A 24,713-nucleotide genomic window follows, 5' to 3' on the forward strand; every position below is an offset into this window, starting at 1 on the left:
TACTGATTTATAGGCTGGTTTACCTTGGGCCACCCTTTATTAGACACCGAAAAAGAGAGGTCAATTTAACACTTTGCTTGCTGTGCAAAATAAAGGAATTGGCTGTATTTGTCTCATTTATAAAGAAAAATAGTAAGAAAAACATCTGTTTTCAAAGGAGGCACCCATACAGAATGCTTAAAATAAGCACTGCTGCTTACTCGTACAGTCATTAACAGAACACTGACCTGTAACATGCATCTGGATACAACACCTTCAGGTACCTCAGGAAACTTCTGTCGCAGGTCATGTAAAACCTGAATATCAATTTGCTGGCTTCCTTGGGCCATTCGTATATTGCCTGGTCAGGATTGTTTTTCAACAGGCAGTTTTAGGCCTTAGTAAAGGGAGTACTCATCTCTTCTGTCCCAGCATTTTCTGGAAGAGAAAGGAAAGCCTTGAGACACAGAAAGCAGGCATTTTTGATGTAACAAAAAAGCACTCCACAAAAAAATGAAACACAAGTTTATCGATAACTGTACTGCAATACTTCCCTAATTAAAATTTGTATCTGACAAGATCACAGCAAGTACACAAAAACAGAGGATTCCATTAAAAGAAGAAAATTGGTTTACCATAATTCAATAGCAAATGCCATTTTTCCACCCCTTGTCTACTGAACAGTCCTTAAGACTTCCTGCTAAATAGTTAGTCCCCTCTCAATCCTCCTAAGACCTCTTATTTTTCTTTCCAATTTCTCTAACCTACATTAAAGCAATCCATATCACAATACACTCTATCAGAACAGTAAATTCTATAATCTCCATCTCAAGTTCCCTGTACAGTACTAAGAAGTTTGTACTTACTCCTTATGTAAATTTTATCAGATGGGTAAAAAAAGCACCTTCACAGCTGTTACAGCAAAAACTCCATGGAAAGAGATTAATGCATGTAGAGTTTTCACAAAAACCACACAGAATAAATTGAAAAACAGTATTTAAACCCCATCATCACCCTAGTGCTTCATTTCAATAAAATATTTTGTATTCTAGCTCATTTTTCAGTGTCTGGAGTCTCAATAAAACACAATTTCCAGTTATTACTCCAAAACTGCCAACTATTATAACAATTATCTTAAAATTCAAAGAAGTGCTACAGAGGAAGTTTTCTGCATCTTCATGAGATGTAAAATTACTTATGGGGCATCATCTAACGCTTCTGAAGTCCAATTACGTGTTGGTAGCATGCAAAACTTGAGAGACTGCTTATTTTTATTTTACTACTGTACTTTTAAGTTTCAGTGGCTTAGAACCAAGATGGATGCAGTCAGTTAGTGCAGAAAGAGCTAGAATTAACATCCACTCTATAATTTTACTGAAGTTACTAAGAAATTTTTGTACATGTGCATCAAATGTGGCAACATGGTGGAGTATGATTACATTTACAGTATTATGGATAAAAATAAACCCAGTAGGCTCTGATTCCACTATCTTCATTCAGAGAGAAATATACTCCAACATATTCACAAAAACAAAAAAGGAGAGGGTTTTTTCCATTTCAATTACAATGGGCAACTAATATGGCTGCACTGACTACATAACATGAAAAATGCACTTGTACCATATGAATATGAAGGTCTCTCCAATCATCACTTAAAAAAACCCCAACCTACTGCAGAGCATCAAAAGATTATTAACCTTACAGAAGTCTGAAGTAGAAGGTAACGAGGCCTCATGAGGCCTCTCTACTATAGTAAAGACAGATTAAAAGGTTTTTTTTCCCCAAATATTGATGTTGCAAAGAAACTACAAAATGGACTCAGTCTCCATCTCTAGAGGAAAGCTTAAAGGAACTGAAAGTTACTTTGACAGATGCATGCCAAAGGAACAAACACATAGTGCTGTCGTCAGCCACAGAACACAGGATTCAGCAGCAGGACATGCAGAATGTTGTTAGAAAGTTATATATACCAGTGGCAAATAAAAGGCACAGATGCAAGAGCGACAGCCAAGACTGCCAGTAAATAGACTGTAGAAGAAAAAGGTACCAACAGGAGGTAAGGGAAACTGCTGGCAGCAACATTCTGGCTTCATTCAGAGACTTGGGCATAAAAATAAAGGCAATACAGTTTCATAGAAGTAAAGAGAAAAATCTACTCAAGAAATTAATTACCAGAAGGAAAATCCAGCAATGGTGACTCAGAGAAAGTATTCTTCCTAAAACCATTAATATCAGACTTTAATTACAAAGCAAAACTTTTAAACACTGGAGTGCAGTACAATATAAAGTTATTCTTGTAGTAATGACCATTTACTGATCCTTTTACATCCTGCTTCTAGCTATTTCAAAAAAACCCCTTCAGTGTGACTTTATAATGTTGAAAAGAGACAACAGAGAGATTCTAGTGCTCATTTACGCCAGAAATACTAAGTAACCGGAAGAATTAATTAGCTGTGTTCTTTTAAAGACTACTGGTACGATCCCCAGACAACTTAAAAGGCCTGGAAATCGTAACATGATGGAGCTACTGTTGAAGCTTTATTCTGTGAAAACTATTGAAACCAAAGTAAACAATGTGTCATCTCCCAAAGGCTACTCAGGATCCATGAGTATGAGTCGCAAAATAAACTGCCTCTCTTGTTTATTAAAAAATTCAAAGATGACAATGTGAAATATGATTCAGATGGCAAATACTAGGCCATTTATAATGCTGGACGAATAGCTAGCTAATAAATAAATTTTAAAGTCTCCTTTCTTCTGACAGAGCACATGTTCAACACAGAGAAAATTCCTCTATACAAATCTTAATATCACACTGACTTTTCACAAAACACTTAAAAAGCAAGTGTTCTTCAGAGTAAATTCTGCCAAACCAGACCTTACGAAATAATTATACTTGACAAAGTCTTCACAAAGAAGCCAACAGATTAGAATATTATCTGCGCTTCTTGTTCATTACTAATCTTCTCTTACTGCAACTGCACATTCAGTCCATGCTGTAAGAAATATCACAGGCAATTGTGCCGGTAGTAACATAACTGCTGTATAGAATAATTCCAGTTGAAGTTATGATACACTCGTAATGACTGAAGGCCCATTTATGGTCAGCTACCATTCTGGAAACAGCCTTTGTGAGTTCAGGAGAACAGCTTTTGGAAATATGCAGAACTGCCTCAGTAACCAGCACACCTTCACCTTCTCCAAACTCAAATCAATGCAACCTTTATAAGTCCCTTTTTACTTCAGCTACATCTAGTAAATTGCTTGTGCTTTTCTGTGGTTTTAATCTCATCTGTGTTTTACTCACATGGCTAAAATGCTATAAAAGTAATCTATCTAAAAGCTTATTTTAGAAACCCGGCTTTAAGTATTTCTTAAGAGAGTGAATGCAGAGAGAAGAGGGTATTTCCTTGTAGCATTAATGGTGCAGATTATAGACACTGTGCATAAAAAGACTACTGTAATGACAGCAAATCAGATGCAACAAGTTGCAATAAAAGCCCAGTAGAGGCTGCTAAACTGCCTGTTGAGATTAACAGCCAAGGGATTTCTCATGTCTCTTTTGATGAATCCAAGAGGTGCAGAAAGACAGCAGAAACAGACAAGCAATTGTAAAGATGACTGAAAAAACCCTCCAAATCCTAACAAAAAACCCCAAACCACCCAACCCCTCTACACTTATCTCAGGTTCCTTCAGCAGGAATAAGTAGTTCCACCCCCCCTCCCAGTTCTCCCAAACTATGCATCTATCCATTGATTAACTCAAAGAAGGAAACTTATCTTCTCCCTTCCTTGCTCCATGCTTTCTTGAGTAGTACTTTCCCCTACATATTTAGCAACTTTTCTCCTGTTATCTTATCCAAGCACCTATACAAACACTGAGCCAAGAGAACTCAAAAAGCTGCTATGGTCTGTTTTTTCAGCCAGACCTCAATTCTGATGTTTCACTCCAATAATTCAATGGAAGGCCAACCTCAGTTCACTTTCCATTGAGGAGTTTACACCAAGTGGCTTGAACAATAAAGTATGACTGATATTAATATGGAATATTAATTAAGAGTGTATTTTTGTATCCCTACTGCTTGGAAAAAAATAAAGAAAAATCAGACCATAAATGCCATATTCTTCTCTTGCAACCCACCTGTCCAACCTCTTGCTTACCAATTTCCATACCTACTAGTCCTACCTTCCCTTCCTCACTTATAACTGCATATTCTTCTTACACATGGGACTAGAAACTCTCACTATATGTGCCTAGTAAATGGAGTGGAGAAAAATAAAAATCAAGAGATACCACTGCAGGTAAGGCCAACTTTCCTTAAAGAAATGGGTTCCTAGCTCCACGGAGGACTGTACAGTTTTAACTGTGTCACTGACAACTTGCAAGCAGCAAAGAAGAAAAACCCAAGAATAACAAAACCAAAATTGTATGACTCTCTGAGAAACTACACTATAAAAAAAATTTAGAAATTAAACAGCAAGAAACAATGAAATTGTCTTCTCCCCTAATAGACTTTTTCTGAAAGTTTACATGGAGTCGAATATCAGACAGCCTGAATACGCACTTGTTTTCTTAAAATTTAGAGTAATTTTGTAAGGGAAAAAACATAGAAACAAGAACATTCTCCCACAGAGTCCCATATTCTTTCTGCAAAAGAGATTAAGAAGTAAAATGACAGAATATAAAAGCCTACACTAACATCACTAATGCTTTAAATGCATATTTTAAAATAAAGTGTGAGAACTGGATGACGGAAACTGCTTTATTAAATATTCCTAGCAGAGTTTAATTGTTCTAATATATTGCTCAGCTTTTCCATGGCTAATTTGAACCATTTCAACAGTTCTTCACCAGTTTCTCTGCTTAAAGAAAAATATTATGAAACCCACAAGTTATACTTCACTCACTACCATCCATTTCCTAAATAAATAAAAAATTAATAAAATTAGCCCATCAAAGATAGTTACAGATCTCATCTTCAACCTACTGAACAGTGACCCTCCATTTACCTATTTGCCAGATCTCTACTCTGCACTGTTCTGAATTCAAACAAGATCACGGAGGAACAAGGAGGATATAAACCTAATTTCATTGTGTGACCCCAAAACTGAAAAAATCAGAACTGCAAATAAGCATGACTCAGAGTTCTCCCCAAACACATCACTGAACTGGATTAAACCAAAACAGTACTACAATATAATTAATGATGAACAAGGTCAGAGGAAAATTGTAAACTCTGCAACAGTTCAAAGAAATAATCTGTTCCTATGGAAAATTTATTTTAAGGGACCATACCTGGAAGCAATTCCTACCTTGAAGCACGATTTGGTATTTTTTCTTCCTCCAAATTCATTATAAAGAGTAATGTCCAGAAATAAACTTTGATTTAACACATTTCATAATGTCTTTTAAACTCCTGGCCTGAATAACAATGTACTATAATGGGTCCCATAGCAAAAGTGTGCACATATAAAACATTTAAAGAGATTTAATCTGTCAGGTATTTCCTTGGAAACTATGAGCAGTTATACAATTTCTTTTTCAAGGAAAATTAGTTAGTTGAGGTTGTACTCTTTTTCACGTTGAGAAAATAAAAAAACCCAGGGTTTTGTTTTGTTTGATCAGAAATTATTTTAATTCTTGCTAGGTCAGTCATGCTAATGTACACGTTAAGGGATCCTATTAATGGCTTTTACACAAATTTGTGTTGGATTTTTTTTCTTCCCTTACAGTATCTATTAAAAACAAGGCCACCTTCTTCTACTGCATGTCATTCTGTGGATTCTATCAGAGCATAACTGACCTTTCCATAGCTCAGCAATATGTTGGCAAACCTCCTACATGAGCACCTTAAAAATGAGGTTTATAAGATCACTACAGAGAATTCCTTAGGAATATGGTTTCTTAGAGAAAAATCTATCAGAAGAGTTATTGAGCTCATCTCAAACTATTGCTAGAGTTGACAGTTTGAAATTTGACCTGTATTCCTCCCACAGTATGTTAACAACAGAAATCTGGATCTGAAAGATTTCAGATTTGTAAAAAGGGTTTTAATTCATTTTTACTGGAGATGAAGTAGAGGTGAGGAAAGAAAAACACATCTAAGACAGCTGAGAAGGCTTTTCAATTCTTTCTACTCTTCTCCAGGGCAACTATTAAACCCAACTGCTTAATAGCAATACTTTTCACATGCTTTCCTGTGCACACAGTTCCCACAAAACTGCTAAAAGCTCTACATCACCAGACAGCCTTCTGGTGGAGAACATACTAGTCCCCCTGTCCATCTCCACCAAACCAAATCAATCTAATCAGGTTGAAATTAAAAGGTCACAAGCAGAAAGTCCTATTTTTCTATGCTATTTTTCTATGCTATTTTTCTTCAGTTTTATTCCCTGATAAATACAGTAAAAGTGCAATTAATTGTTATCAAATAACCACATGAATCTGAAAATTGGGGCTCTACCTATTAAATTGCACTGGAAATATATGTGAAGATAAAAATCAAGACTACTGAATGCCATGTGTATCTTAAATACAATACTTGATGAAACTCAGAAATTTGAAGTCTCAGAATGTTAAAAAAAAAATCTATCTAGATGAAACATTTCCTTCACCTCAGAAGCAACCATACACTTTTTATGTGCCTTGCAGCACCTGTTTCATGGCAACTCTTAAGATGTCATATGGAAATGAAAAATTGCATTACATAACCCAGTCAGGGTATTTTTATAGATTATATTAATGAACTCCACAGTAACTCTAAATTCGTCCTGTGTTAAGTTTCCAGTCTTAATATGCTTCATGTTAATTTTACCCGGATAAGCAAATCTCTCTACCTTTAAGTAGTTTTACTCCCTTCTTTTCTATGCATCTCCATTTTTGCTTCCATTTGTCAGCTTCCCAATGAATGAAAATTCCATTATTAATTCATGGGAAGGTCAAGTAGCAAGTATTAACCTTCACATCCCCAACTGTCACGGTATTAGGTTTCTTCCACAGACTAACAATGAGAAAGTTGTCAAGTATATTCCACCTTTTTTTTTTTCCTTCTGCACCCTCAAACTTCTACTTTGGCTGCAGCATAAAGCTTCCATAAAGACAATCTTCTATGAACTCCCTGGAGTCTACTGTCAAATGCAGGTTTTTTGAAGAAGTTTTGTTTTTAAAAAGTATGCATTATTTCCAGTGCAACTGTTTTGAGAGCTGGAGGAAGAGGAAAAAAAAAAGAAAAAAAATTCCAGTCAGAGAAAGAGGCAAGAAAACCTATGACCAGCCTTTATTAAAAAAACTTAGAAAAAAAAAATTAAAACAATGACAATGACATAGTCTACACAGAAGCATGATTAAACTTTTTTTCTTCGACTCACTTATCTCCTTTAAAGTCTGTTTTTGATTGATGACTGACAAAGATACAAAGCCTTCCTAAAATGAAGCAGTGATTTTAAAACAACCAGTTTAAATCTAACTCTATGTTATAATCTTTCACAGATTCTCTGATCACACAATGTGCACTAATGTAAGAACATAAATATCCTACTTAGCCAGAAAAAGGGTCATTTTAGCTCAGTGTTGTTTGCAACAGAGGCAACAAAAAGCAATATTCAGGAAGAACATGTAAGCCTGAGTTTCTTTGTAGCACATCCCTCTCATTCTCTCTGCATGTACAACCTTGTGATTGAGGAAACCAGAGAGCAGTCGCCTGTCTATTCTCTTTACAGAACTGCTGATGACATATTCATCAAATTCCTTTTCTTAACCTTCTGCTCTTCCAATACCCTGCAGCAAAGAATTCCAGAATTTTATTACTCTGTGCAAATAATAATAATCATCATCCCAAAATCTTCCTCAGACTTTTCTGAACTTCTTCCCTGTAAGTGCTGAGTGCTATGCAGTTCTAAGGTTGCAGGATTTGGTAACAGTTCTGCATTCACTACGTGCATGAATTTGCAAGCTTCACTCATAAATCCTCCTACAACCTTCACCTCTCCAAATTGATAAGTCTGTCTTCTAAATGCCTCATTGAAAAGCTGTTGTCTTGATTAAAAAAAAATTAAAATAAAATCTTCACACTACCTTCTGTAACACCAATATATGCTTCCTGAAATATGGGGACTGTAGTCCTCAGTACTCAGGAGAAGGGCTCAACAGGGCTTTACATAGGAATAAGACAACACTATTGATACCCAATACCTCTGCTGGCTTTTCCATCTGCTGCTGAACACTGCACCAAGAGTTTTACGTAACATTCATGAATCCAGGATCTCTCTTCTGCATTGTAATATGTTATCAGTATAGTACCTGTAAGCATGACCAGGCCTATTACACAAGACTGCACACTGGAATTTTAATAAGTTATTCCTATCCCTCTCTCCCACCTATGCTTTTCCTTCTCCACACCTAGTTCCCTAAACATCATTAGTTGTGAAAGTTTCAAACACTTTCCAGTGTCTTACTACTTCATAGTTCGACGAGTAGGAGACAGCTTGGTAAAAGCTGCAACAGAAAGAAGGTCAGAGTCACAGCCAACAAAGACCATCATAGTTTGGAGTCAAAAAAGTGTTAAGATTGTGATACAAAGCCTGTTGTACATTCTGGTTGTGACCACAGTAACAAGTACAGTAACAAGCACCTGAAAGTGTTACTTTGTCGATATCCCCTTGCTTTCATGACTTTTAATCACTACACACAAATCAATTCTAAAAGTTGGCTCTGAGCTGGCTCCAGAGCAGTTTGTAAAGTTTCAGTTTTTATATCTGACCAGTCCAACTCAGATGAAAGTCTTCCTTGAACAAGTTACCCCCAAAAAGCTGTAGATGTTCAGGCAATGTGCCAGTAACCTAACTGCTGTCTAACAGCAGCAATAAAATGGATGTGAATGACAAGTTCATTCAATAGCTTCAGGAACCTCTACAATAGCTGATTCTGGGCCAAAGGGGACTACCCTGTAGCCTAAGTACACAGAAGCCTATCTCAAAACCTCTTGGCTCCAAATGCCCTTTTCAACAGTATGAAATCACATTCCAATTAGACCTGGATCTGCAGAGCTTGCAGTCTTCTGGCTCCACCACTGAAAACCACAGTCCAGCATGACTGGCTGCTTCAGAGCTCTCAGTCTGAACCCTAGAGTCACCAGTGCCATGGTAGTTTCACAGAAACCAGGTAAGATTCAGCTTATGCTTGCTAGGCTCACGTTTCATTTAAAAATCTTCAGCTAAATGCAACAGACATGTGATGAAATAAGAATAATGACTTCTAGCAAGCTAGATATTTAGCAGTAGTTTTTAATAGCGATTTCCCAGTTCAAAACAAGACAGTACACACGCTAGATATCAAACTTTTCAGTAAGAGACTGATGCACGTGATTAGTATCTGAAGGGCCACCGTGGAGGTGGCACATAGGAAGGGCATGATGCTGCTCTTTGTTCTTAGAAGATCACATGACCAGGAATACCTCAGGATTTCTCAATGTAAAGCTCTATTCAAAACTATACATAAACAATTTCTTTTTATAAGACAAGAAGAATATGACTTAGAGAAATAAACTTAGATGGAAACAGTTTGAAATTGGATTTAACCAAGCACAAAGAGAATCAAATCCACACTGAAATACTGCAGTAAAGAATAACTGCTGCGTTTCGTACTGAGGAGCCAACAGATTCTGTGAAATAAGGTGTTTATGCTTTACCACGCAACCACTGCAGAGTTCACCCTCCATTACAGCATAGCTACAAAGTATCTCACAAATTAAAGTTACCCACAGCCTGCTATTAACTTTGCACACCTTAGCTTTCATTCCAAAGAGAACAGTAAGAAGTGTCATCAATTCAGAACTAAGAGTACTGTTAACACTAAACCCTTCTCAGTGACTCAGAAGACTATGTCAGAGAGACACTTCAAACCCACACGGTTTGAAACTGAAATAACTCTCAGATTTATCCATGAAAAAAAATTTCAATTTCATTACTGTATTAATTCTAAGATGAAAGAATTCTAAATGCTGAAGAAAAGCTAATTTACCTGCATGATATGTAACAATTTTGCTTTCACTTATAGTGACCTACAATTGCTGAATGTAAAATTATCCTGCTGTCACATTTTCACAGCGGTGGAAAGTCTGAGAGTGAACTTTGTGCACTTTTAGTATGTTCCCACTGACAGTATTACCATATTTTTTTAAGATTCATATGAGAACAAACAGACAAGCCCTGTTCCTGCTGTACCATGTTTTAGAGCTTGCCAGGTAGTTCAATTTCTGATATGTATTTTGGGTTATTCAGTTCACAGAGCTCTGGAAAGCCTCTGTATCCAGGCAAATAGCTGAACTTCAGCAGTTCCATACGGAAGCCAACAACAGCATTACAAATCTCAGAGCTTCCATTATGTAACCCAATCTTACAGTGGTTTTGCTTGTGACTAGACTGGTATTTGAAAGACTCATTTATGTGTTTCATACCGATACTAAAGCAAGTACCCCTAAGAAATGCAAAAAAGTTCCATTATCCTAAAACTGTAAGTCAGAAATGAAGTTAATGAGAGATCAAGGGACATGACAGCATTTTAGGGAGAACATTCCAGAATCAAAGTATCTCAATAACTGCCCATAGCTACAGACATAGGGTAGCCATTTTAAACTAGAAGAGCATATATCTAGCTTGGACATAAGGAAGAAACTACTTGTGATGAGGGTGGTGAGACACTGGAACAGATTGCTCAGAGTTGTCGGTGCCCCTCACTGGCAGTAATCAGGTTAGATGGAGCTCTGAGCAACCTGACCCTCTGAAAGATGTTCCTGATCTTTACAGGCCCCTTCAGATCTAAAGCATTTTGTATCAGTGGTGTCCAAGCCAAAGATAACTAACTCTTTTAATGCACTGGATTTTGGTGCAGCTAAGTGATGCTTTTAGAATTTTTTCATGCAGTTACATGATGTTGCTGAAGTCAGGCTGTATAGCAAGTTGTATGCATACAATTACATTAAGAAAAACATATTCACAAAAATCCCAGCAGTAACAAGAGATGCCGATTGTTTTCTTATTCACATTATATGCTGCGTCCTTTTTTCTAGTATTTGAATTACATTTTTCCTTAGAGGAAAGAAACGGCTTGCTTATAATATTGGTCTAAAATGTTGTTATAGCACACCTAGAATATAAAAAATGAGATTTTTCAAAAAAAAAAAAAACCAAAGAAAAACCACCCAAAAAACCCCCCTCATCCCAAATAATTGAAAAATTATGATGAATCTTTCTTGTTGCTTTGACTGAAAACATTAATTTATGGGAAAAAAAAAAATCACAAGTCATTCGCATAAGTCTCTCTTTCTTAGGCCCACATAACACACAGGTTATTTCCTGGTTTTGTGAGGAAGTTTTTCTAATTATTTCTCTGATTTCATTGAACCAATCTCCACTCTTTACTTTTTAATTTAAATTTCTATATTCTTAGATGTGCAAGCCCAGTCTACACAGCCACTCACTTTGGCACAACTTGGTCACTGCAAGATGGCCCAGCAAGACAGGGGTGTCCACTGTCAGAAAACAAAGACACCGGATGCAAAGACCTGTAAGTCCTACTCAAACAAAACCTGGTTCTCAAATGTTTATATGACTACAAAAAGAAACAAAGCACACATTTCAAGTTCAGGACTATTTGCACTTTTGACACTCTATCCAGTGCTTTGAAATTCAAATCAAAACATGCATGTTCTTATTTGGAAGACATTCACGTTTGGCAAGTATGGTCTTTTTATTATTTCCTTGCCCTGTTTCCTTTATGTCTCTTCACTCTGACTAAACCAGGTAAGTAGGTAACTTTAGCTGTGGTTTAGACAAGCAGATGAAACAAATTTAAAGATGTTAGTATAGGCCCATACGAGTTACCAATAAGAGTGGCAAGAGGTTGCCTAAAGGCTGACAATTCAATCCTCTTACTGAGGAAAGAGTAAGGTTAACTACAAGGGTCTAAAGGAATATAAAAGATATAAGGCTAACTCCTGCCATAAGCAGAAGCTGGAGAAAAAATTCCAGGTCTGGAAAACTGATTTGGAGGAAACCACCACCTCTGCTCTAAGACTTAAATGAATCTTGTTTTCTTTGTAATGTTCCCAGAATAGAGTCAACCAGCCAAGAGATTTCTCCATCCTTCATTTATTCTATTGGTCTAAGAGTTGTTAGTACTGCAGCAAGGGCAACAGTAACGCTAATGTTTTTGAATGCAGTTGTCATGGCCCAGTGCCGAAACCTCCTCAGGCCATGGAGGGAAACATATTTTACTAAGTTTCTAATTCAGCCAATGAGATACAATAACATTTCACAGGGCAAGCAAGAGAGGTTTGAGGAATTCTCATTACAAAATTCTTAAACCGAGCTTCTGACAACGCGCATATTAGAATAACGACAATAAAAGAAGTATTTAAAATTCTCATTTCCTGCTACAGGGCTACCATGAACAACAGTATTGCTATGAATAATGCTGTTGGGTCTTTGCCCTCATAGCCATGTTATGTACTGTTCATCATATTCTACAAACGAAGAGACAGATCACTGCAATAACTGAATAAAAGACCTCAAAAAAGCACAATTGTACAAAAGGCAAATTAATAGTTGTGATACTCTGAATTACTTAATGTCAGTTCAGTCATATCGTGACAGCCAAACTCCAGAAGTAGGATCTGCTTTAAATATATCTGGGTTTTAATTAATTATTATTAATTTGTGTCTTAAACTGGTGTGTAGTGTTCAACAGTTCATATATCTGCTGCAGAGCAGACTATATTAATGGTGATCTAACTAAGTAAAGGCTTTAAATACACATAAAATAACATTACTCTTACAGGGAAAAAAATCATAAAGCACTGGGAAGTTAAGAAGAGTAAAACATTAGTATCATCACATTTAAGCCATATGACGTGCATTTGCACACACATCACTCAAGTCCTGCCTAACATAATGCAGTAACTCCACGGTAATGCCAGGAAGAGAACTGCACACTCTGATCTTAACATACTGGAACACAACCAAAGAGACAATTTCTCTCTTCTTATCATACTACAGCTCATTCATCATCTTTCTTTTGTATTGCACTAGGCAAAACACTACACTTCTGAACTGTATCATGTTCCAAAAACTCTTATCAGCGCAGTCGCTTTGCTGATTTCATTTTAAAACATAGCAGCAATTCTAACTTGTGAAACAACAAGAATTTTTCCAGGTCATAGGGTCAAAATCTCTAATTCTCCATATGCTAAGCAGGTACTTAAGAATACTAACATCTGGTAAAAATTTATAGTAAGGGCTCTTTCAGCACCAGTGTACAATGTGCACAACCCCCCCCCCCCCCAGTTCAGCTTGTTGAAGCCATATTCATGTAGCATTTCACTGTGATTCACAGACTACTTTGAGAATGCCTCAAAGCACTGAAAAGAAAAGTGAAAAATTCCTGAGCAGTACACCGGCTTTAGAGGGATTATCTGCTTAGAGAAAAGCAGAAAGATACTAAGGATAGCTTTTGAGCTAGTCTGTAAGCTATTACAAGTTACAAATTGTATGGTTTAAGAGCAAAACAGCTTCACTGCCTACCATTTTCAGTGTTCTCTCCTATACAGTATCAACGGTTACCTTAATGTCAAAATGTACATTATATGCCACACACATGTGTAGTCCGAAGCTTGGGGGTGGAATTTGTGATCAAATTAGTTTACAGCAAAGCCATTGCACAAAGCACCACAACTAATCATCACCAACCCACAGCTGTGTACACTGCACTAGAAGGGGAAGGAACAAGTTGGTTTACACTTCTTCGTAGCTGTCACGTGTAGTCATCACACCACACAACTTCCTCCCAGGAGTCATGTGTAGTCCTCACCACACAAGTTCTTGCTTTTCAAGCCACTGAACTCACATCCACAGTTTAAGCCTTCATTAGTACAAAACAAATCCTTTCACCCACGTTTCAATGAAAATGCAAATGAAGTTTAAGTTGCCTGACTTGCATTCCTAACTCAGTATCATTAAGTAACCAGTCAATTAAGATCATATTGTGGAACTATCACTCCTGGTATATCAAAGTTTCCTTACAAAACACTAATATCAAAATCATTCACATGTGTAATTTAAGTAGATTTACACCAGGCATGGTACGATGGTTAGGGCAAGTGGCACATAGGACAGTCTGAGGTGCAGGTTTTCTCAAGGGAAAGATCCTGCTTTTCTCTCCAGTAGTACCAGGGCTGGCACTTCTCTTTCTCCCTTGAGCAAGCACTTGGATGAAAAAATTAGATTATTTACTCAGAATACATCTTAGTTTATTTAGTAATCCCATTTTTTGAAGGGGCTAGATTAATTGTAACCTATATCAGTTTCCTAGCCTTGTTCATCACTCTGGCAATCAAACACTTGTGCCAACAGGAGCAACAGAGGCTGGCAGAAGATGTGTCAGCTCAGATCATTCTCAGAACTATAATTTGAAGATGAAAAACCATTTCACAGAATGCTAATGCTTGCCTTCTTCCCTAATGTTCTTCCCTAGAGGAAAAAAAAGTATTATTTGGTGCCAAAGAAATAAGCTTTAGGAATGTTTCTTTTAAAAGTATGTCTAGCTACAGGTACTTTATTCTCATTTACAATCCACATGGAAGGAACGCAAATTTAACACTTGAAGAGCTCTCAGCTAGTCTTTTCAACCTTAGCCCAGTTTAAATTATGTGTGGAAGACTTGCTAATCCCTTTTAAAATACACCATTTACAGAAAAACTGGAAGTAGCTTTGGACTGTTAAAGAAAGCATCAGAACAGAAATAGTTTGATTTCATATATAACTGATCTGAGAAAGTATTCAAACAGTTGCTAAGCAGCAGCAGGCTACGGGCATCACATCAGATTTTAACATTACACTGGTCCTGTGTTAAAGTTTTGCAAAATCATCTCTAAAAATATTTTCTCAAGTAACTATTTAGCCATATTTTAACAAAAGAATAGTTTGAAGTCCTATCAACCAAACACTACAGCAACTAACGCCAATGCAGATGCTTTAGTGTCACAAGTAACATGCATCTGTATTTCAGTCCTCTAGAGCAAAAGAACAGAGAACCAAATAACAGAGAAAGCTTTTAGATTTTGGCAGTGAGCTTTCCCCCTATGGACAGAACAGGCCGTCCCCACAAAACTAGTATTTACAAAACGTGGCTCAACGATCAAATTACACTTTCTCTGGTATTCACTAAGTAGTGAATGTATGTGTCACAAAAAGCCACAAGAAATCCAAAACGTTTGAGTAACTCCAAGTATTCCCTTTACTTTCTACATACTCCTTTCAGAAAGCACTCATAGTTCCCTGCTCTGTAGGCAAAAAGCCCCTCATTTTATTTATTCATATTTCAAGAACAAACAATTTCAATCAGATCAATTAAAATAATCTAAAAATAACCAGATAACGTAAATCAGTGGTACAGGATGGTAATGTTACTGAATGTGTCAAAATCAGAACTTTTGATATAATTCAGACTACCAAACTAAGGGAATGATTTGTGGTAAAAACTTTATGCATGAAAAAAGAAAAGAATTAGTTGCTAAAGAGAGAATTGTGCTCATTCAGATTAAGGACTCCACAGGTAATTCATCTCACTCTTCTTAACTTCTCTGCTCTTTGTTAATTGACTAACATTTATTTGAACATACAAATGCAAAATAATCAAGTTTTACAAAAACAAAGTATTTAAGGCCTTTCATAAACACCCCCCCCCCCAAGAAAACACTGCTTCAAAATATTTAGCAGAATCTACTGGTTTCAGTACAAATGAAAGCTGGCTAGTCAGCCAACTAAAAGTTTTCTGATATTCAACTCTTCAAAGTAATTCCAGAATTAACACTCACTCAAACCTACTTTCTTTTGGAGAAAAAGTAGAAAAAATTCTCTGAATATATATGTCCAAAATCTCTATGAACCTTTTCAAATCAAGGCCAAGAGCCACTCAGTGTTCCAGATGCAAATGATGAAGCTCCAGCATTAACATTTTTAGATCTGTCAGCTGCCTCCTGCAGCACAGGTCCAGAGCAGAAGCTACCTCAGTAAGGAAAGCACAGAACCATCTTGAGCTGATTTTGGCTTTTTTAGCTTCTGTTTCCAGTCCACTTATGAGGAATACTCAAGAAGTCCACTATCGCTATTCTCACACACTGTGAGGATAAGATTGTTACATGAATCTTCCCCTATGAGAAGACTATGAGATACGAGACCTGCACTGCAAGTTAACAGTCTGGCAGTAAGTCAACCTTGCATGCTCCTTTGATCTCTAAGTGCTGAGAGATCATAGAATCGTAGAATTAGCTGGGTTGGAAGGGACCTCTGAGACCATCAAGTCCAACTCTTGACCCACTACTGCCATAGTTACTAGACCATGGCACTAAGTGCCACATCCAGTCTCATCTTAAAAACCTCCATGGACGGAGAATCCACCACTTCCCTGGGCAGTCCATTAGCCCTGATTACCCTCTCTGTAAAAAATTTCTTCCTAATATCTAACCTAAACCTCCCCTGGCACAGCTCAAGACCATGCCCTCTTGTCTTACTGATAGCTGCCTGGGAGAAGAGACCAACGCCCACCTGGCTACAACCTCCTTTCAGGGAGTTGTAGAGAGTGAGGAGGTCTCCCCTGAGTCTCCTCTTCTCCAGGCTAAACAAGCCAGCTCCCTCAGCCTCTCCTCACAGGACTTGTGCTCGAGTCCCTTCACCAGCCTCATTGCTCTTCTCTGGACCTGCTCCAGCACCTCAATATCCTTCCTGAACTGAGGGGCCTGAACTGGACACAGTACTCCAGGTGTGACCTCACCGGCACTGAGTATAGGGGAAGAATCACTTCCCTGGACCTGTTGGCCACACTGTTCCAGGATGCCATTGGCCTTCTTGGCCACCTGGGCACACTGCTGGTGCATGTTCAGCTTCCTGTCAACCCAAACTCCCAGCTCCCTTTCTGCCTGGCTGCTCTCCAGCCACTCTGTCCCCAGCCTGTAGCGCTGCAGGGGGTTGTTGTGGCCAAAGTGCAGGACCCAACACTTGGCCTTGTTGAACCTCATCCCACTAGAATCAGACCATCTCTCCAGCTTGTCCAGGTCCCTCTGCAAAGCCCTCCTGCCTTCCAGCAGATCAACACTCCCCCCAACTTAGTGTCATCTGCAAACTTGCTGATGGGTGAAACTACATGAGAAAGCTGAAAAGATCAAAATCTTCAGTAAGAGAACGTATCTTGCATTCTCTCTCCACTCTGCTCCTAGACACTGCAATTCTGACATCTTTCTTGTTCTGGCCATGATATTTGTCCACCTCTTCTCTGGGTCAAATTCAAATGACTGACTGACTAGAAGATAATACCTTTCTTTTTTGTTGAATACTCCTCACATTTCAGCAGCAATGAGCTGCTGCATAAGCTCAAATCATCTTGGGTACATTCACCTGTATCATATCCAGGAGACTGGAAGATCCTACTGTGCAAGAAGTCTGAAACTGCATTATTCTGAAATCAAAGACTTTACTGCTAAACTGAGAGGAACAATGAAATAGGCTGACATAAATCATGCCCACTTTCCAAGAACTGTAATTAAGAATCTGAATTACAGACCCTGTAAGCATGGCTAGACCAAAAGCTGAATTTTAGCAGTGAGTTATGAGCCATGTGTTATGTTATTTTAGCAGCCAGCATTGGATCAGTGGTATGACTGCATCATTTGTATATTCCCCTCCTATTACACTCCTATTGGATCATACATTAAGCCAATTCTACAGCTAGAATAGGTACATAAGAGCAGCGACTGCCTAAAACAACCAAATCAAAAGCATTTCTAAGAAACACATAAAAGTATATTCCAGGAAGCGCTAGTCTCAATTTATGCAACATCAAACAGACTGGAACAATATAATCTAAGGCTACTCTGTCTCAAAGCACTTCCAGCAGCATCCCTGATAAAACAGGGTTTATCTATAATGTTTTCTAAACTTGGGCCTACAACTCTTGAATAGTCTGCAATAAAAAACAACTCTATCATCATAGAATTACTGAAAAATTTAGATTGCAAGGGACTCACAGAGGTCAACAGCTCTAAACACCTATCAAAGCAGGACTAAACTCAGGTTTAAAGCAGGTACACCAGGCCTTGTCCAACCAAATTCTGAAAAACCCCAAGGATCGAGATTCCACTACGTTTCTGGAAAACCTCCTCCACTGTTTAATCAGCCCCACTAAGAAGAACTTGTTCTTTATATCCAATTAGCGTTTCCCTTGTTGCAACCTATGACTTATCTCTTGTCATTTTGTTCGCCATCTGAGAAAAGTATTCTTCCCCCATCTTGCGTGTAATTCCAACTATACATTAGTCCATCTTTAGACCTCTCTTCCCCACATTAAACACACCGAGTTTCCTCAGCCCCTCCACTTACATCACTAACCATCTCAGTTCCCTCAGCTGAACTTCAGTTTGTCAGCATTTCTTGCAATGGCAGCCTCAAGACTGTCAGATGCACACTCACAAGTACTGAAGAGAAGGAATAACCACATCCTATAGTATGCTGGCTATATTCTCGTGTTCAGTCTGAAAAGTTCTTTTTCCTATCCTTTGAGGAGATGACACATTGAGAAGTAATTTGAAATCCATTTAGATTCACAGTTGCCATATCAAATCTGCTTTTTTAAAACAAGTTAATTCACTTGATGCTTTTTACAGTGCTTTTGCATCAGCAACTGTATTCTAAATTAAGTAAAGCTATGTATCTAAACAAATATAATAATTAAATACTTTTTCTCCACTTCTACATGTGTAATACATGCATCCTCCTCTTCTGCAGAACCTGGAAAAAACCATTCAGTTTGATAGTTACCTACTTATGAATAGAAGAGAAAAACACACAGAGATAAATGAAAAGTTATGGGGCTGAATAAGGTATGAGGAAGAGCTACAGGAAAAAATATAGGCCTCACTGCAATTTGTGACCGAGTCCAAATTAAATTCAAACCACTGTGCCAAGTTTACTTGTCTATTTGTCTACTACTGTTGGGCTCTATGCAAATCCTTGATCAGTAGCTACTGTGAGTTCCAACAGTTTTTTCCAGACCTTTAGATCCCTCTCCACTAACGAGACGCTTACATGTTTTAGTGGAATTTAGTTCCATTTGAATAAGACTTACTTTTTTCTAGCCCAGGCACATGTCCTCTTTAGACATCAAAAAGAACTCATTTAAATATTTGAAACTAAAATTTTAAAATGCCAAACTTTTCACTGCTAAAAATCAAAGCAACTGCTAACATTATTTTCACAGCAGAAAAGTTTTGATGCCAGTACAGACAGTGGAAAACCTTTTTCAATATCATATACTGAAGTTTAGAAAAAACTGTCAAGTTCCACATTGTCCCATGTCATTGCAGCTGGCAGATCTTGCCCTGACTTTCTAGATAAATTCAGGATGGCCATCTATTGGGTAAGAGAACAGTAATCCTCGCAAATGGAAAAGCATATAGGTATCAAAAAGGGCTACTGTAAGTTGCTACTGGCACCAGTCATTATGAAACTAAGGAAAAAATAAAAACCAAAACCAAATGGTTTCAGATGGACTTTTTAAACTCCATTTTCCCCCTCACTGCCCTAAAGAGCTGCTTCTTTCCAGTAAGGAATGGAAACTGCTATACTTTCCATGAAATAACAGTTACCACCATGTTGCAAATGAATGGTTAGTTATTTAAAATGAGGTGGTATAGTTAATTCCTTCTGTGGAAAAAAACCCGATTAAAAATATTTTGAAATGCTGTGGCTTCCTCTTATCCTACAGATCTTCCAGAATGCCTACTGATTAGTCTCAAGACAGACATGCAATCACTTTTGGTCATTACACAAGAAGTCCTCAGAACAAGAGCTTAAATGTCTTTCTACCGTAGCCTTAAAGCTATGTTCAAGTTGTAAAAAAAGTCAGTAGTCTACCACAGGAAATGCTACATCCTTACTGTGATGCTGTCAGGGTACCCTCATACAAGTCTTAAAAAAGCAGTTCACTCAGTGATTGGGTCACTGAGGGAATCAGTCTAAAATTCCAGGTATCCCTGAAAGCTGTCTCAGTCTGCAGATGATGAGGCCTCTCGCCCCCTATTATTATGTAGCGATTCTAATGACACTGACCAAGACAATTCAACCTTTCACTGGGAGGCACTGGGGACAGATAGAGCAGTTTAGTGTGTAACAGTAGGTAACTAAATCACACCTGGATAAATTTTCAAGACATTGCAGCACGAATTTTGACCATACTATGCTCTCTTAATGAGAGCTAGACAGGTTTAGAATACATGACTAATTTGAGTCCTATGAGAGAGGCTTAGTGACATGGCACAGAAAGCATGCAAGGAATGAAGTAAGCAAAACGTAAAGCAAGTCTTCTGCAGAATCCACTGGATTTGTCACAGTGCAACACAGGTTATCATAAATAAATTAGAACTCAAAAATCTACAGCCATTTAAGTTCACAATGTTAAAGCATTTTCTGAAATATTCTCACTTGCTTGTTTCAGCTACAGTAAAAATCAATCCCTTTTTATCAGTAGTGAGTCCTAGCAGGATTGATGGCTCCAGTCAATAAAATCTAAATGTCAATATCAATACCACCAACCTGAGAGGCCTCCTATCATTCAGGAACAAAACAAACCAACATACCCTAAACCGAGAAATTCTGTAGTGAAAACTACCATTTCAGTTATATGAATATAGAATGAAGAATGATGAAATGCTCCTATGCCTAGGTTAATAGTAAAATTAATACCTATAAGAGCAGAATAAAATACATTCTACTTATTATAACATTTCATAGTAAAAACTAACAATTACTTAAACTCTACAACAATATATGTAACTTGCCTTTTAAGAAAAGTATTCCTTGTATCTCAATTTATATTGTAAGAGACAAAACCCAGTTCTTCCCATAACTTAGAATTCTATAAAGAAAACTCCATTATAAGCAACACTGGATATTAGAAATATGTTTCTTATAGATTCAAAAGCAAAGGAAACTACTATTGCAGTGAAATGCATTGCCCATATTCCTTTGTCCAACTTTAGAAGAAATTCTGTTAGAGTTGTCTTTATAGCTTCTAAACTATTGCATAATTTTCTAAAATATCAGTGTTTTTAACAATTTCACTCTTGTGGAGATCCAGTAAGCTTACCCTTATATTAAAATTTCTCTTCAGTGCTTAGGAAAGCTACAAACAGTCAGCAAAAAACAGTCTACAAAGAACAGATTTGTGTTTCCTTTCCAAGCCACAAAACGTAGAAATTTAGGAGCTGCTTTTTTTAACCCCTCCATTTTAATGAAACCTTAAACTTTGCATAATTAGAAAAAGCTCTTTCCAGTTGTTGCCATAGAGACAGTGAACTCGAAAGGAGTAAGTGAAGCACAAATTTCTACTGTAACACTACCTTATATTTCTCAATCGATTTGTAATTGTTTGACTTCAACATTATATGGTAACGCTTAATAAAAGTGTTTAGAATACTAGTTTGTTTCAAAACTTAAGACTTCTCATTGTGCATGTATTAAAGTCCCTTCCAGACAGACACTAGAAGTTGAATTGGGTAGAAGGCATTCCAAACACTAGTTACCAAAGGAAATAAATTATACTGCTTTACAGCCACATGAAAGCTTAGATATTTACCAACCAGAGAGTAAAAAATATGAAATAGTGCAGTATGTTTTTGAAAATCCTAGAAATACACTATTAGGCACACGAAGAAAGCTCATATCAGTTGAATGGTATCTGAATACAAAGAAATGCAGTATCAGCTCTATATTATTCATCATTGTATACCATAAGTACCAATATGCAGAATTACAACATTTAAAAGCAAAGCATAATAAATTCAAACATATCAACATTCAAAGTCTAAGTAAGGGAGAATACTTGCCTCCTCCTCTCTGCATTTAAAACATGAGATTGAGAACTGAAGCTAAGTGACATCTAAATCAGACAAGAAATTAAAGAATATAACTGCCTACGTGCCAGACATTTGATAAGCAATCGGAGAGTCAAAGTTTCAGGACAAAGAATGAATGATTCTTTCTTTCCCAAGGGGACTCATAGGTATAACAAGAAGGAATTCTTAGGAAATTGCATATTATCTCCTGAAATCTTAAACGTCTTCTTCAGAGGATCTTCTTATCATATCTACTAAAAACCTGTGAATTTCATTTCTTGTTAGACTTTCTGGTGCCCTCACCTTCTAAAATAAAGTTTGCTAATAATCTTTCATCATCTGCAGGAAGAGTGATGTGATTAAAGGAAGCAACTATCTCAACATTACATATATTGCAAGTAGACAGCACAAATAAACAGATGACACCTTGATTTTATAGGTCTTTAATTTTCTAATGATCCATAGTAGTTGAAATCAGTTTATGTAAAGAATAGCAGTTATTAGACACAACTGTCAGACGTGTTGTATATGTACCTTATATATTTTGACAATATGAAAGTATCAGAGCGAAACTGGCAATTATCCTTTTCTCCATTCCACAATCAAACTGTGCTGATAAAAGCTGTATCTGTGTGAGGAATATTTTGCCAGCATAGTACAACTGTACCTAGAACACACAGATTAAGCTATAGTTTCACAACACTTTTTCCACTGCAGTACCAGCTTAAGCAGTTCATTCCTCAGCTGTGCTGGCACAACTGTTTGTGCAGCTGAGCAGTGAGGCCAGTCAGGGAATCGATCCAGGTTAAAAATAATATTTTTCTGATGGTAAATTCCACAATCTGCTTTGCTGCATAGCCACCTGGCACATTAACTAGTTAAACCAGTACAAGTAAGGGGTAAGGCAGGAATAAGAAGCTAAGGTCAGGGCAGCCCATGCCAGTGCTGACATGGAAAGAAATGCTCATGAAGCTACATTCTTGGGTCTTTCAATCTTTTGGCATTCCCTGATACAGTGCATTATCCAAATACTGCAGAATAAAAAAGAATACTACTACCTCACAAGCACGTAAAAAAAAAAAAAAAAAAAAAGCACAGGAGGCTTCCACCCACTTTTCAGGAAATACTATACAAGGGCTATAAGAAATTCCCTTAGAAACTCTTATTTTTTAAAACAGAAGCTTTAAACCGCCCCACTTCCCACCCCTCTCCCCCATTATAATTTCCTGTTTGTTCAACAAGTGTATTTTATCATTTACTGTTTCTTTCACTAGTTCACACACAAAACCTGACACAGGATGTCTGCCCTTCAGACAAATGGGCAAGATCCTACTGCATTTGTTCTTTTAATAAACCCTAGGCAATGCGTAAGAAGGGGAAAATAAACTGTAAGCTAAGAGAGTAACAACAGTTTACAGCACCTTTATACGTAAGCACATTTTCTATGCCCTGATAAAGTAACAAGACTAAAACAACGTAATTCATCTCACAATTCAGTTCTCTTATTTGTGTAAGGGCTACACCCTACCTCAATAGGATTTTAACCTTCAGCAGCTATAGACAAGCCTTTCTGTTACTCATCTACTTTACTCCTTCTGCATAGAGATCTCTACAGGGCCAGGAAAAGATATGACCCCTTGCTGGTTGCACTCCACTGATATAAGCACTTTCTATCCTGGGGACAAGAGCTACTGGCATACAAATTACTCAAGTTTACAACTATGTGGACAAAGCTTTGAGACAGAAGCTGGTTTATATCATATTAGTATGGTATGCAAGATACAGGCGGCACACACCTTCGAAAGCATACAATAATCTTCTGGTACATAATCTTCTACCTCCTTTTGGTTACAGCATTGTTTTTAAGAGGATTGCAGTTAATATCCAAAATAAAGTCTGTTTTTACTTTTTCTTACAGGGAAAAAAACCCACTAATTTTGGTAACAGTCTTTTATTTAAGTTCATACCTTATCTACACATACATGCTTCACATTTAGGCAAGTTTCTGAACACATATCAGAAAAGTGAATAAATGTATCTTTTCAAATGTTTAAATTGAAAATATATCAAGCAGCTAAGTCCAACTTCTGTAGTTTCTTGCTATGAATTTGCTTCAAAGAATTCATGAGACATTTTTAACACTATCAACTTTGAAAATAAGGAATAAATGCATTTTTCTTCACCTGTTAACTTCATATGTTTATCATCAGATTTAATTCAAAGTACAGTTTAGAATTTTAAATCAGGAATACTGTAACTAAAGAATGAGCCTTATAATATTGATTCAGAAGAATTTTTGACACCAAGTATACACTGTAGTCTTTTCAGTCACTGGTGAGTAGAGGGTATTTCTTGAGCTGGGACATGAGCAGCAGATCTTGTTTAGTACTTTGATTCCTTATTTACCTTCAAACAGATACTACAACATGCTACACCAGTACCAATAATACATGAAAGCCCGGACTACTTTTTTTTTTAAAAAAAACCTCAAGCAGGAATGAATTTAGTGTGAAACACTGACACAGGTTTAATTAAGCCTGTCTCTCTTGAATACAACTTATACAGGATGGTCAAAAGGGACCACAGCACATCTGGTTCAACCTCCCAGCTCAAGCAGGGTCATCCTAAAGCACACAATACAGAATTGTGTCCTGACAGTTCTTGAATATCTCCAGTGAGGGAGACTCCCACAACCTCTCTGGATAATCTGTTCCAGTGCTTGGTCACCCGCACAGAAGGGTTCCTTTCTAAATACCACCGAAGAGCTTTTGGTAAGTGTCCTGTATCACAACTTCT

The 24,713-nt window shown here is 37.3% G+C and overlaps 1 protein-coding gene across 3 annotated transcripts in view; it reads right to left on the minus strand.

The window, feature by feature from the left end:
- Positions 1-24,713, minus strand: part of TAB2 (TGF-beta activated kinase 1 (MAP3K7) binding protein 2) — a 62,948-nt gene that overhangs the window by 20,074 nt on the left and 18,161 nt on the right. For 2 of the 3 annotated variants that reach the window (XM_027669828.1, XM_027669837.1), the window contains exon 2: positions 228-417. In XM_027669828.1, coding sequence (XP_027525629.1) covers positions 228-329 — 102 coding nt within the window. In that variant the 5' untranslated portion in view covers positions 330-417. Of the gene's footprint in view, positions 1-227; positions 418-24,713 lie in introns of those variants that run through there. The other variant, XM_027669820.1, reaches the window with a different exon arrangement.

Source organism: Corapipo altera, unplaced genomic scaffold (genome assembly GCF_003945725.1).
Source record: "Corapipo altera isolate COAL_440 unplaced genomic scaffold, ASM394572v1 2b, whole genome shotgun sequence".
Taxonomy (NCBI): Eukaryota; Metazoa; Chordata; class Aves; order Passeriformes; family Pipridae; genus Corapipo; species Corapipo altera.